Source organism: Caretta caretta, chromosome 9, assembly GCF_965140235.1.
Source record: "Caretta caretta isolate rCarCar2 chromosome 9, rCarCar1.hap1, whole genome shotgun sequence".
Taxonomy (NCBI): domain Eukaryota; kingdom Metazoa; phylum Chordata; order Testudines; family Cheloniidae; genus Caretta; species Caretta caretta.
The window spans coordinates 88,369,375-88,381,515 of NC_134214.1; the positions used below are offsets into that span (position 1 = coordinate 88,369,375).

Here is a 12,141-nt window from a genome sequence, read left to right on the forward strand (position 1 = left end):
CTGTGTGCACTTCAGACATATTGCAAACAGCACCAGCTCTGAGCCCATACTTTCTAATGTAGCTACAGAGCTGAACGCTTTGCTGTGCCGCACATCAGCTTGTGTTTGTGAGGCCTAGAGCCCAAGTTCATTAAACCCGCTGTAGTGTACTCTCGCCCCAGGGGAGAGCAAGCAGGCCACCTCCTTCTCCGTGTGCAGATGACCAATGGGAAGAATGAGAAAGGGGAGGCGGGTGAGTGCTCCGAGGACATGAACAAACACAACCAGCTCTCCAGCAGGCCCCATTAGAGCGGTGTGTGACGCACTTCGGTAACCCGACTCCCCACCCCTGTTAAGAGCCACGGCGCTGACACAGCCCCTCCTCCCCTGAAGGAAAACGACGACGACAGGGAAAAGCAAGGTTTTGAACTGCTCCAGGCTACCTCCAGGAACCCCTCCTTACAGCCTCACAGGGCAAAGGAACCTCTTGTCTCAACCCTACACCTGACAGGGGACAGAAAGAAGGGCTGAGTCACCAGATCACGCTGCTAATGAGACCAGGTCCAAAAACACGAACACAGGGTGTGGCTGCAGGGAGCACAAGGGGAGGCAACACCCCCTGAACAAGCCATCATCTGTGTTTACAAAGCTGAAAGGGGAAATAGAAGAGTTTTAAACCCGAACAGCCAGGAAGCCATTAAAAACTGGGAATTAAATCTTTCCGCAACTCTTACAGAAAAGTTTGTAACAGCTTAATGCATAATCTTGTAGGAACACAAAGTAATTGATTCGAAAAAAGAAAAACAGCCATACAATTGCCACTGCTGGACCGGGGGAGGAATCAACCAGCCAGTCGTCCCAGGTATTTTCAGAGAAAGCAAGCATCCCCTACAACACCACTACTTGGAGAAGGAAGCAAGGAGCAGACCACACAGACAGCGAGGGCACCAGCATCACCACACACATATATACCAGAAACAAGCGTTGTGTTTACGTTGATCTAAAGGAATATGAAAACAAGCTTCCAAGTTCAGCGGAACTAACTTGATGCCACCGTACCCTGCCCTTCCACCCCGCCTCACTCATCTCTGCCAACGAGTCCCTAAAGACGTCTGCATGCGTGTACCCAAGAGAGTCCAGAAAGCAAAAAAGCTGGGAAAGCTGCTTCCTCCTACCTGGGCAGGGTTCAGCTCAGTTCAGTGTGCATATCGAGAAGGAGGGGGCTCTGGGCAAAGCTGTCTAAAACAAAAGTGGCGCCAAAACCCCCTGTAATCAGCTTTCTTCCTCCTTCTCTTCCCCTCCCCCATCATAGCCGGCTCAGGCCCAGCAGGGCTCCAGCAACACGCGGCTCCCAACACCAAGCGCCCCCGGGACAAGTTTGCAATGGCCCTTCTTTTCCAAAACTGAACTGAAACTGCCCCCAAAATCTCCTGCGGGGGGCGGGCAAGCCCTCGAACAAGTGATGGGGAAAGGGAGCACAGGGGCCCCGCTTCCCGAGACTCACTCCGCACAGGCCCTGCTCGCTCCCTCCTCAACTCCTTCGGGGCGGGAGGAGGTCAGACCCCACGGCTTCATTCCTGTCCGAAAGGGGAAACAGCGCTTCCTCCATTCCTCCCCAAAGTGCGTGCAGGGAGGGGGCCGGCCCCCGGGGGGGTCAGTTGGGGGTACCAGTCGCTGGGGGGCATGCCCCCCCAGTTGTTGGGGGGGGGGCTATCAGGCACGGAAGCCACTACCCCAGCCACTCTCCAAGACGCACGACCCCGGGGCAGAAGTGGCCGCCCCACCATTTTCTCGTGCGCGCCGGGCCGCCCCTCGGTGCGCTGCCGTCCCCGAGCTGGGCATCGAGCAGGGCTCCCCCTCGCCCCGCGGCGGCTCCATTCCCCTCCCCTCGAGCAGACCTGCCCGGCCCGGCTCTCCCCGCGCACACACACACACAATGCCCGAGTCCTCCATCTTGCCAGCAGCCCCTGCTCGGCTCTGGAGAAGGGGGAGGAGGAAGAGGAGGTTCTCCATTTTAGCTCGCGGAGCGCTGGGCCCGGACCGCCTGTGGCTGAGGAGGGGGAGAAGGAAGGGGGCTCCCCTAGGGCGGGCGGGCAGCGAGGCCGCTTTCGGAGCCCTCTCTCTCCCCCTCCCCGCCGAGGAGCGCTGGGAAGAGGGGGTGGGGGAGCGAGGGGGCTGGAGTGTTTTCTCGGCGCGGCCCCGCGTCCTCCATCTTGGCTGCACTGTAAGTCCTGTGGCCAACCGGCCCGGCGCCCCGCTCCGTCCCCGAGGGCCCCGGCCTGACCTCGCCCTATCGCCGCACACGGCCCCCGAGTCCCCCCTCCAAACTTCCAGAAGCTTCGCCGCCATTTTCTAACTTACCTTGCCCAGTGTCGGCGCAGGCAGCTCGGAGGCCCAAACCCGCGGCTCCGTCCCTGCCCCCCCCCCGGCCCGGTTGCGGGATGCGTGCGCCCGGCGCGGAAGCTCCGCAGCGGAGGGGTTTACAAACGGCGGTAGGAGCGGGCAGGTTATTTAATTTGGCGGCGGCGCTGGGGATTGTTTGGGGTGTTCGCTGCTCGGCGGCTCGCAAGCGAATGGAGGGCGCAGGCGCCACCTGGCGGCCACTGAGCGAGGCCGGCTATCCTGGGCGTGGGGCGACATCTGCCGGCCGGGCCGGGGAGGCTGCTGCGCTCCCCTCCCCGCCAGGCTGCGAGCGGGTAAACAAGGTGGCGCGCATGCCCGGCCCTGCCTGTCTCACCCCAGCCCCCAGTCACCCAGCCCGGGGCGGGGCTGGGCACGCGCTCAGCGCGGGTAGATGTGGGTCAGCGCGGCCTTGGGGGGTGCTCGAGCTGTGCGCGGGGCGCCTGAGGGTGGGCGCACCTACGGCTTGCGGGGAGCCTGGGCTCGGAGCGTGGGAAGGAAGGACACCAGGGCTTGGGGCCGCGGCCCGCCAGCGCAGCGGAGGGAGGGTGGAGACAACTGGGCCCAGCCCCTGGGGGGAGGCGCTCGCTCGGGTAAGGGAGCCGAAGTTGCTGCCTGAGTTTAGCGCGAGGCACAGCGAGGTCTGTTTGTTGCCTCAGGTAGCCAGGGCCTAACCTAGGGAGGAAGGGTCCCCAGCGGAAGTGCTGGAACCGGTGGTGCTGCCCCACCACACCCCCTGGCTTGAACTGGTTTCCATCATACAGAGTTTGCAGTTTGATTCAGTGGCTCTCACCGCTACCCATCAGCCACCCTCAGGGCACTGCCTGGCTCAACCCACCCAGCAGGGACTCAGCAAACACATGCTACTCTGTGGGCCCTGGCGAGGACAGCCCAGCCGGTGTGGGGCATGGCTGTGGCCGGTCCTTCAAGTTTCCCAGCTCTGCTCAGACCCAGAGGACTGTGCTAAAACCGTGGTCACATGAGGGACCTACCGGTTTTACAGTGGTGCTGGGCCTCACACTCAGAGAGGGCTTATAAACCCTCCGTTTCCATGTACGGGGCGAGCCTAGGGGGGGCCAGCACTCAGGCTCGGGCAGGCCTATGGAGCTGCCTGCAGATGCCACACAGCAGTTGCCCCCCAATACTGCATCTGGCTCAGCAAAGTAGCTGGAGTTGCCACACTGCAGCCAGGAGGGAGGGGACTGTGCCAGAACTCCCTGGCCTCAGGTAGCCGCACCCCAAGTCCTGGGGGTGCTGCTCTGCGGGGCCTGAGTTCTGCTATCCAGGGCACAGCTCCCTCAGGCACTGGGCTCCACTTTGTGGCTGTGGGATGCAGATCATGACTCCAAGTCCCTCCCCCAGGAGCTGCTGCCATGGCTGTGCCCCCTCCCTCCACCCTTCTCCTGGAACGGGGTGAGGGGTCCAGTTGAGGAATAGAGGTTTGAGAGGAGCCATGTTCTGGTAGGCAATGGGGAGATTTAGGTCTAGAGGAGTCGGTTCATAGAGGGCTCTGATCCGATTCAGGCTGGAAGGGGATCTAGTCTAGTTTGTGGGTTTTGGTCTGGGGAGGGATGTGGGTATGGTCCAGTTCTGGTGGGGAAGGGAGGGGGGAGGGTCGTTCTGGGAAGGGATGTGGGTCTGGTTTGGGAGGTCATTCTGGGGAGGGATGTTGGCCTGGTCCGATTTGGAGGGTTGGCCCAGTCTTTGGGTGACACAGCTGGTTCTGGTCCTAGGTTTTTGTACCTCTGCCTGCAGGAAAGGACAAGCAAAGCTAGTATGAATGATGCTGTAAATAAAATATATTAAAGTTTTTCATACTTTTTATTTTTAAAATGTTTTAAATCTGCCCCACTTTCATACAAAAATTTAATTCAAGCCCTGGTATTCATATGAGAAATGTGAAGGGTGAGAGAGTGTGAAGGTTCCTTTTTAGGGGTGCAGCACATGGCTGGTGTTTTGGCCAGCTTTGACTTTTGTTAGCTGTTTTTACTGTGCTTTATTTTGTATTTTTTTAATAATTTATTTTATGTACACTTGTGTGTATTCCTTTTGCCCTAGGGCTATTATTGGTAGTACCCTATTGGCAGCCATCTTCAACTTAAACTTGTACATTTTGTAAATAAAGCCTGTGCCGCTGTGTGCTATGTCAAAGACAACTTCTGTGTCAATCTCCTGTCTTTTACAATCGTTCCCCATGAGGGCCCACAAAAGGTTAATTCGGCCCTGCATAAGGGATCTCACACAAGTGGGGTGAGGAATGTGGGGTGAAAACCTCTCCCCAATGTGAGGCGGTTGTGTCAGACACTGCTGCTCCGTCTTGTGCAGGGAGAGACTGCTCAGCAGGCTAGTGGCAACAGAGCCTCAGCATGCTCCCCTGGTGAGTGCTTTAGGCAGAGAATTCGCTCCCTTGGGGCAAACAGTTCTGTAATCAACCAGGAAAAGCATTTTGGAAGGGAAACAAACTTGTCCAAAAACAAACAATTCTCCCCAATGGTGATTTTTTTCAGGTAAAAACCATGTCAGTAAGGCATTGTTATTGACCTAATAAGCACTGTCCTGTGCTGTGTAAGCTGGGCTGTGCACACTGGTAACAAGGTCAGCTGTTTGTTTCATTCAAAGTGGCAGTGACAGAATTGACTGGAATAAGAAATCTTGAGAGTGTGTATCATACCAATGTCACAAAACACTAAAGCACAAAATTCTGTATATAAACACTAGTATCCAATTTCCCCTCTTACTTCCCAAAAGGTACACTAATTAGAAAATTAAGTTACTGCTCAATGTGAGAAAAATGTTTTAACTGACACACAAATGTCACATTGTTTTTCATTAATGGGACTGGATTATCAATTTACATTCTTTTTAATGCCCTCAAGTGTCATCTTGTTCTTTAGGCTAGCCACAGGCAGAACTGTGTTATCTTAAATTACCTTTTAAAAACTGTTCCAAGATTCTCATTATATTTAATGAAGGATTTTGTTGTATTTTGCACAGATGTTTACAATTGCATACAATGTGCATATATGTTAGTTTCGCTCTCATTGGACCTGTCTGGAGAACTCTGGACTTGTCTGATGATGTTGGTGACATTTGTTCTGGTTAAAATCAGTCTTCCTCAAAATTTGTTATTTTTTGTTCATTGCTAAGAGTGGTTTCAGTTGAAATTAAGTTGTTGCTCTTAGGCTCTGAAGGAGATAGCCCTTCTGAAAGCTTTCTTGCAGGCTCTCCTGTAAAAGTTTTAAAGCCCAAAGTCACATATAGATGATAAAAAATGTTCAGGTAATACTTACATATTAACCATCACTAATCTTAAGACTGGTTATATTATTCTGTTCTTTTTACCAAAATCATAGAGTCCAAGAGTGCTACAGAAAGGGGTTCTACAAATATTGGGTGGGGAGTCCTGAAACTGCTGTTAATCCACAATAACAGGGAACAAGTTGGTTGGTTATCAGAGATTAGAAAAGCTAATTATATTGAGAGGAAAAGTAGTTCTGAATTTCAACCAGTTCCCTTTCAAGCTTTGAGTTTGCAGGATTGCACCCTACTTGAGCAATATCACTCTAACATCAAATGATTTTTGGTCTCCTGGAATAGTATGGCATGCCGCCACTGTGAATCATAAGTAGTGCTACTAATATTAGATGCAAGAAGCTCTTACAAGTACAGTATTAGGCAACTCTAGTAACTAATGTTAGTAAGAATTAGGTGTTGCTGACAGCAACACCATTTGTCATCTTCTGGTGGTGGAACTTAGTGTTAGATATATTAACTTCTGCTAGTATCAAGTCTATTCCATCTGTTTGTCTTTTCTTTCCAATTGTAAATTGTAGACAACAATAATCTACCAATGTAAGCATTTTATATAAAATAAGTAGGACTGTCAAGCAATTAAAAAATGTAATCGTGCAATTAAACAATAGAATCCCATTTATTTAAATATTTTGGGATGTTTTCTACATTTTCAAATGCATTGATTTCAATTACAACACAATACAAAGTGTACAGTGTTCACTTTATTTTTTTATTTAAAATATTTGTACTGTAAAAACCAAAAGAAATAGTATTTTTCAGTTCACCTAATACAAGTACTGTAGTACAATCTCTTTACATGAAAGTTGAACTTACAAATGTAGAATTATATACAAAAAAACTTGCATTCAAAAATAAAACAATGTAAAACTTTAGAGCCCACAAGTACAATCAGTCCTACTTCTTGTTCAGCCAATTGCTCAGACAAACACGTTTGTTTACATTTGCAGAAGATAATCCTGCCTGTTTCTTGTTTACAGTGTCACCTGAAAGCAAGAACAGGCGTTTGGCATTGTATTGTTTTAGCTGGGCGTCACAAGATATTTACATGCCAGATGCGCTAAAGATTCATATGTCTTTTGATGCTTTAACCACAATTCTAGAGGACATGCTGATGACGGGTTCTGCTCAATATGATCCAAAGCAGTGCGACCAACACATGTTCATTGTCATCATCGGAGTCAGATGCCACCAGCAGAAGGTTGATTTTCTTTTTTGGTGGTTTGGGTTCTGTAGTTTTCGCATCAGAGTGTTGTTTTTTTAAGACTTCTGAAAGCATGCTCCACACCTCGCCCTTATCAGATTTTGAAAGGCACTTCAGGTTCTTAAATCTTGGCTTGAGTGCTGTTGCTACCTTTAGAAGTTTCACATTGGTATCTTCTTCGCATTTTGTCAAATTTGCGGTGAATGTGTTCTTAAAACGAACACGTGCTGGGTCATCATCCAAGAGTGCTATAACATGTTATATATGGCAAAATGTGGGTAAAACAGCAGGAGACATACAATTTTCCGCCAAGGAGTTCAGTCACAAATGTAATTCATGCATTATTTTTTTAACAAGAGTCATCAGCATGGAAGCATGTCCTCTAGAACAATCGCCAAAGCATGAAGAGGCATATGAATCTTTAGTGCATCTGGCACGTAAATATCTTGCAACACTAGCTACATCAGTGCCATGCGAATGCCTGATCTCACTTTCAGGTTACGTAATTAAAAGTGGGCAGCATTATCTCCTGTAAATGTAAACAAACTTGTTTCTCTCCATGATTGGCTGAATGAGAAGTCGGACTGAGTGGACTTGTAGGTTCTAAAGTTTTACATTGTTTTGTTTTTAGTGCAGTTTTTTCACCAAAAAACCTACATTTGTAACTTGCACTTTCATGATAAAGAGATTGCACTACAATACTTCTATGAGATGAATTGAAAAATACTGTTTCTTTATATTATTTTTTATTACAAATATTTGCACTGTAAAAATGATAAAGTGAGCACTGTACTCTTTGTATTCTGTGTCATAATTGACATAGATATATTTGAAAATGTACAAAAACATCCATAAATATTTAATAAATTTCAATTGGTATTCTATAGTTTAACAGTGAGATTAATCACAATTAATTTTGGAGGGTTAATCATGTGAGTTAACTGCGATTAATCGACAGCCCTAAATATTATCCTAGCTAGTCGGATCTTTTGTACTTTTTAAAAAGTCTTTGCTTATTTTGATAAATAAGTATGACAAATATATCAAAGAGCATGGAGTGGATCATGCTACTGTTAATTTTAAAAATGCAATATCTATCATCAGCATTGACAAAGATTAAGACAATTCAATCTATGCATCATTCTAAGCAATATGAAAAATAATAAATGTTAAAGTTAACACTGTTGTGTCATAAGACATTAATACTCAAATAACAAATCATAAAGATTCTGGACTTATCCACAGAGTGTTACTATCTAAAATAAATTAACTTTTTAAATCGTGATTAATTTTTGACAGGTTTCACAGTAACAGCCGTGTTAGTCTGTATTCGCAAAAAGAAAAGGAGTACTTGTGGCACCTTAAATTTATTTGAGCATAAGCTTTCGTGAGCTACAGCTCACTTCATCATCCGATGAAAGCTTATGCTCAAATAAATTGGTTAGTCTCTAAGGTGCCACAAGTACTCCTTTTTCTTTTTATTAATTTTTGAGTTAATTGCGTGAGTTAACTGTGATTAATCAACAGCCCTTAAAATAACATAAGAAAATAATTTTACTGACCTTTGAAATATGACTTCATCTGGTGAACTACATCTGAATTATTTTGTGTTGGTGGCTCTTGGGGCAGGCACAGTGTATTCCTGTATGGTTTGTACATCACCAAGATCACTGATGGAACATGGTAAATAACATCTATCGAAAAAACAGTGTATTTTCAAATGATAAAATAAATATTTTGGGATACATACTGAATATTCAAATTCTATTACTTGTATATTCATTCCTTAAAAGAACAAATACGGTAATGGAAACATACAGAGTGACCATTATCCCAGCTACTTCTTGTTAATTAGTGTCATATGTAAGAGAGGTATGCTATAGACACTTGTATCAACTGATAAATACACAGCATATAAGGAATGGGCATCTGTCCCAAAATTCTGAAACATACAAATAGTCTGCTCTGAATAAATCAATATCTATTAAGATGTGTGACGGGACAAGGCCAGATGGCTATGGAAAAGTAGTGGGAGATGGATATATTAGCTCCAGGCTAAACAAATCCCTGGTACCAGGATAAGTGAAATGGCAGCTGCTCCAGGTCAGTTATGACACCTGGGGCCAATTAAGAACTTTCCAGAAGGCAGGGAGAAGGCTAGGTTGATTGGGATACCTGAAGCCAATCAGGGGCTGGCTGAAACTAGTTAAAAGCCTCCCAGTTAGTCAGGTGGGTGTGCATGTCAGGAGCTGTGGGATGAAGTGCTGTTAGACAGGCTGAGTAGTACACACCTTATCAGGCACAAGGAAGGAGGCCCTGGAGCTTGAGGAAGTGAGGGCTGCTGTGGGGGAAGTAGCCCAGGGAATTGTACATGTTATGTTTCTAAAAGGTCAGCTACCATAGCTGATACTATTAGGGTCCCTGGGCTGGAGCCCAGAGTAGAGGATGGGCCCGGGCTCCCCTTCCTCCCCCCACCTTTGCCCCCTGATTAATCACTGAAACTGGGAGACAACAGAGACTGTGCAAGGAAGGATAACTTCTCCTCACCTCCCTTGCTGGCTTATGATGAAAATGGCTCAGTAGACTGTGACCCTTGTCTCTAGAGAGAGCAGGGTTATGTGGAGTGTCACAGTGAGCCTCTGAGGCTAGTGAAATCCGCCAGGAAACATGGGACCCTTCGGAGACAAGGACAGAGCTTTGTCACAGATGCCAAAGGAGAGTTGAAAGGTAGCTCAGCAATGCATGTCATAGCAGTAACTTGCACATATTTCTTGCAAGGAATTAACAAATGTTGCACAGGGAAGAGACTATTGGGAAATCCTGGCTACATTTGAGGTCAGTGGCAAAATTCGCATTGATTTCAACAGGACCAGGAATTCACCTTCTGTACCTTTAAAAAGTAAATACCAGAGAAACACTGGTATTTTTTATTTTTCAATATGAGTCCAGGCTCACAACCTGAAGTGTCACCCTAGACTTTCCTTTTCTCACATTCAGACATACCAACATTCTACTGCCACAATATGATTTTTCTTCTCTGTCCCACTGGCTAAAAGAAGTTGTCCAAGCCCTGAAAATCTTCCATCTTGACTACTGCAGTCTCCTTATGTCTAGCCTCCCTGATGGCCGCCATAGCCCTCTCCTGTCTGTCCAAAACACAGCTGCTAAAGTTCTCTTACTCACTACAGTTGGTCAACCTTTTTTCAATGAAAAAAAATTGCCCTTTTTTCAAAAATAAGTTTTTAGAAATTTCATTTTTAGTTAAAAAATACGGGAGATAATTTTTCCATAAAAACAAACATACCAATTACGCAGCCAGAAAAACAGACAGAGGACAAATAGATACTTAGATATTGGTTACCTTCTATTCAGTACTTGGACAAAGTATATTCACCTTCAAAAACATGAGAATACCTGTCCAGTTTTTTTGAATATTAACTTTTGATAAACATGCCTGGTCTGTTAAAAATGTGTAATCAGAGATTTCATTCAATGTAATAAAATCACTAAAAACAACATATCATAGGTGTTATAATACTCTGTAGTATGGTAACACTGCATTAAGTAGAGAGATTTGACTACTGTATTTCTGCATAACATCTCTTTAAACATAAGTTCACTGTTGTAATGATTATTCTTTTGATTCTGGTATTTACATGACAAGGACTTGTAAACCTGTGAATTCTTCCTAAATACATAAATAGCATAATATTTTCATTTTTAAAAAAATGATCTTTTTTCTATTAAATCCCCAAACCCTTTATAGTTTTTTGTTTTTCCCACTCCTTATTTCAGTGGCAAAAAAGAAAAAAGGGAATAAGGGGAGAAAAGGATTAAGCAAGAGGCGGGAAGATCATGAAAGTTTTATAAACCAAATATTTGATAAACATTTTCACAAAAAAATTCTGATTTAAAAACCATTTCCTTGAGAAAACTCTACAATGAAAATTTCAAAATGTTTAATGACAAATCTTTACTATTTTTTGACCAGCTGTCATACTCTCCCAACTATCTATGACAGGTTTCAGAGGAACAGCCGTGTTAGTCTGTATTCGCAAAAAGAAAAGGAGTACTTGTGGCACCTTAGAGACTAACCAATTTATTTGAGCATGAGCTTTCGTGAGCTACAGCTCACTTCATCAGATGTTTACCGTGGCTAAGTCATTATGCAAGGTAGCCTGTTTCCCCTTGTTTCCTCTTGTTTTTTCCTACCCCCCCCCCCCCCCAGATGTTCTGGTTTAACTTGGATTTAAACTTGGAGAGTGGTCAGTTTAGATGAGCTATTACCAGCAGGAGAGTGAGTTTGTGTGTGTATGGGGGTGGGGGGGATGTGAGAAAACCTTGATCTATGCAGGAAATAGCCCGACTTGATTATGTAAAGAGTTGTCACTTTGGATGGGCTAGCACCAGCAGGAGAGTGAATTTGTGTGGGGGGGTGGAGGGTGAGAAAACCTGGATTTGTGCTGGAAATGGCCCACCTGTTGATCATTTTAGATAAGCTATTACCAGCAGGACAGTGGGGTGGGAGGAGGTATTGTTTCATATTCTCTGTGTGTATATAAAGTCTGCTGCAGTTTCCACGGTAAACATCTGATGAAGTGAGCTGTAGCTCACGAAAGCTCATGCTCAAATAAATTGGTTAGTCTCTAAGGTGCCACAAGTACTCCTTTTCTTTTTGCCAACTATCTATGTCATCCCCATTTTTAAATCCCTCTAAGGCACACCACATCAAATACAAACTTCTTGTTCTGGCCTTTGCGCCCTATACAACTGCCACGGCAAACATCTGACATTATTTCTTATCATGTAACCGTTGACTCCTCTCTTCCACCCATGATGCCTGTCTTGATATTCACCTTCCACAAAGGGTAAATAACTCATAGAGGCTGGAAGGGACACTGAGAGGTCATCTAGTCCAGTGCTTCTCAAGCTATCTGATGTTGGGGACCGGCAATTTTTTTTCCAATGTGTGCGCAGACCGGCAGCCGATGGCTCGCGGACCGGCACCAGAACCAGTCCGCGGACCACCACTTTGAGTAGCACTGATCTAGTCCATTCCCCCACACACTGAGGCAAGGCCAAATCTAGACTATCCCCAATAGGGGTTTGTCTAACCTGTTTTTTAAAATCTCCAATGACGGGGATTCCGCAACCTCCCTTGGTAACTTATTCCAGTACTTAACTATACTTTATAGTTAGAAAGTTTTTCCCTTGCTGTAGATTGAGCAGATTCCTTCTTGTCCTAT

General features: G+C 45.9%; 1 protein-coding gene across 5 annotated transcripts in view; it reads right to left on the bottom strand.

Moving 5' to 3' along the window:
• Positions 1-2,598, bottom strand: part of STAG2 (STAG2 cohesin complex component) — a 182,309-nt gene extending 179,711 nt beyond the window's left edge. For 2 of the 5 annotated variants that reach the window (XM_048865351.2, XM_048865353.2), the window contains exon 1: positions 2,341-2,596. Coding sequence is in view for 1 of the 5 variants with exons in the window: in XM_075132526.1 (XP_074988627.1) it covers positions 1,913-1,932 (20 nt within the window). In the remaining 4 variants the exon portion in view is untranslated. Of the gene's footprint in view, positions 1-1,912; positions 1,948-2,340 lie in introns of those variants that run through there. The other 3 variants (XM_048865350.2, XM_075132528.1, XM_075132526.1) reach the window with 3 other exon arrangements.
• Between the last annotated feature and the right edge of the window lie 9,543 nt (positions 2,599-12,141).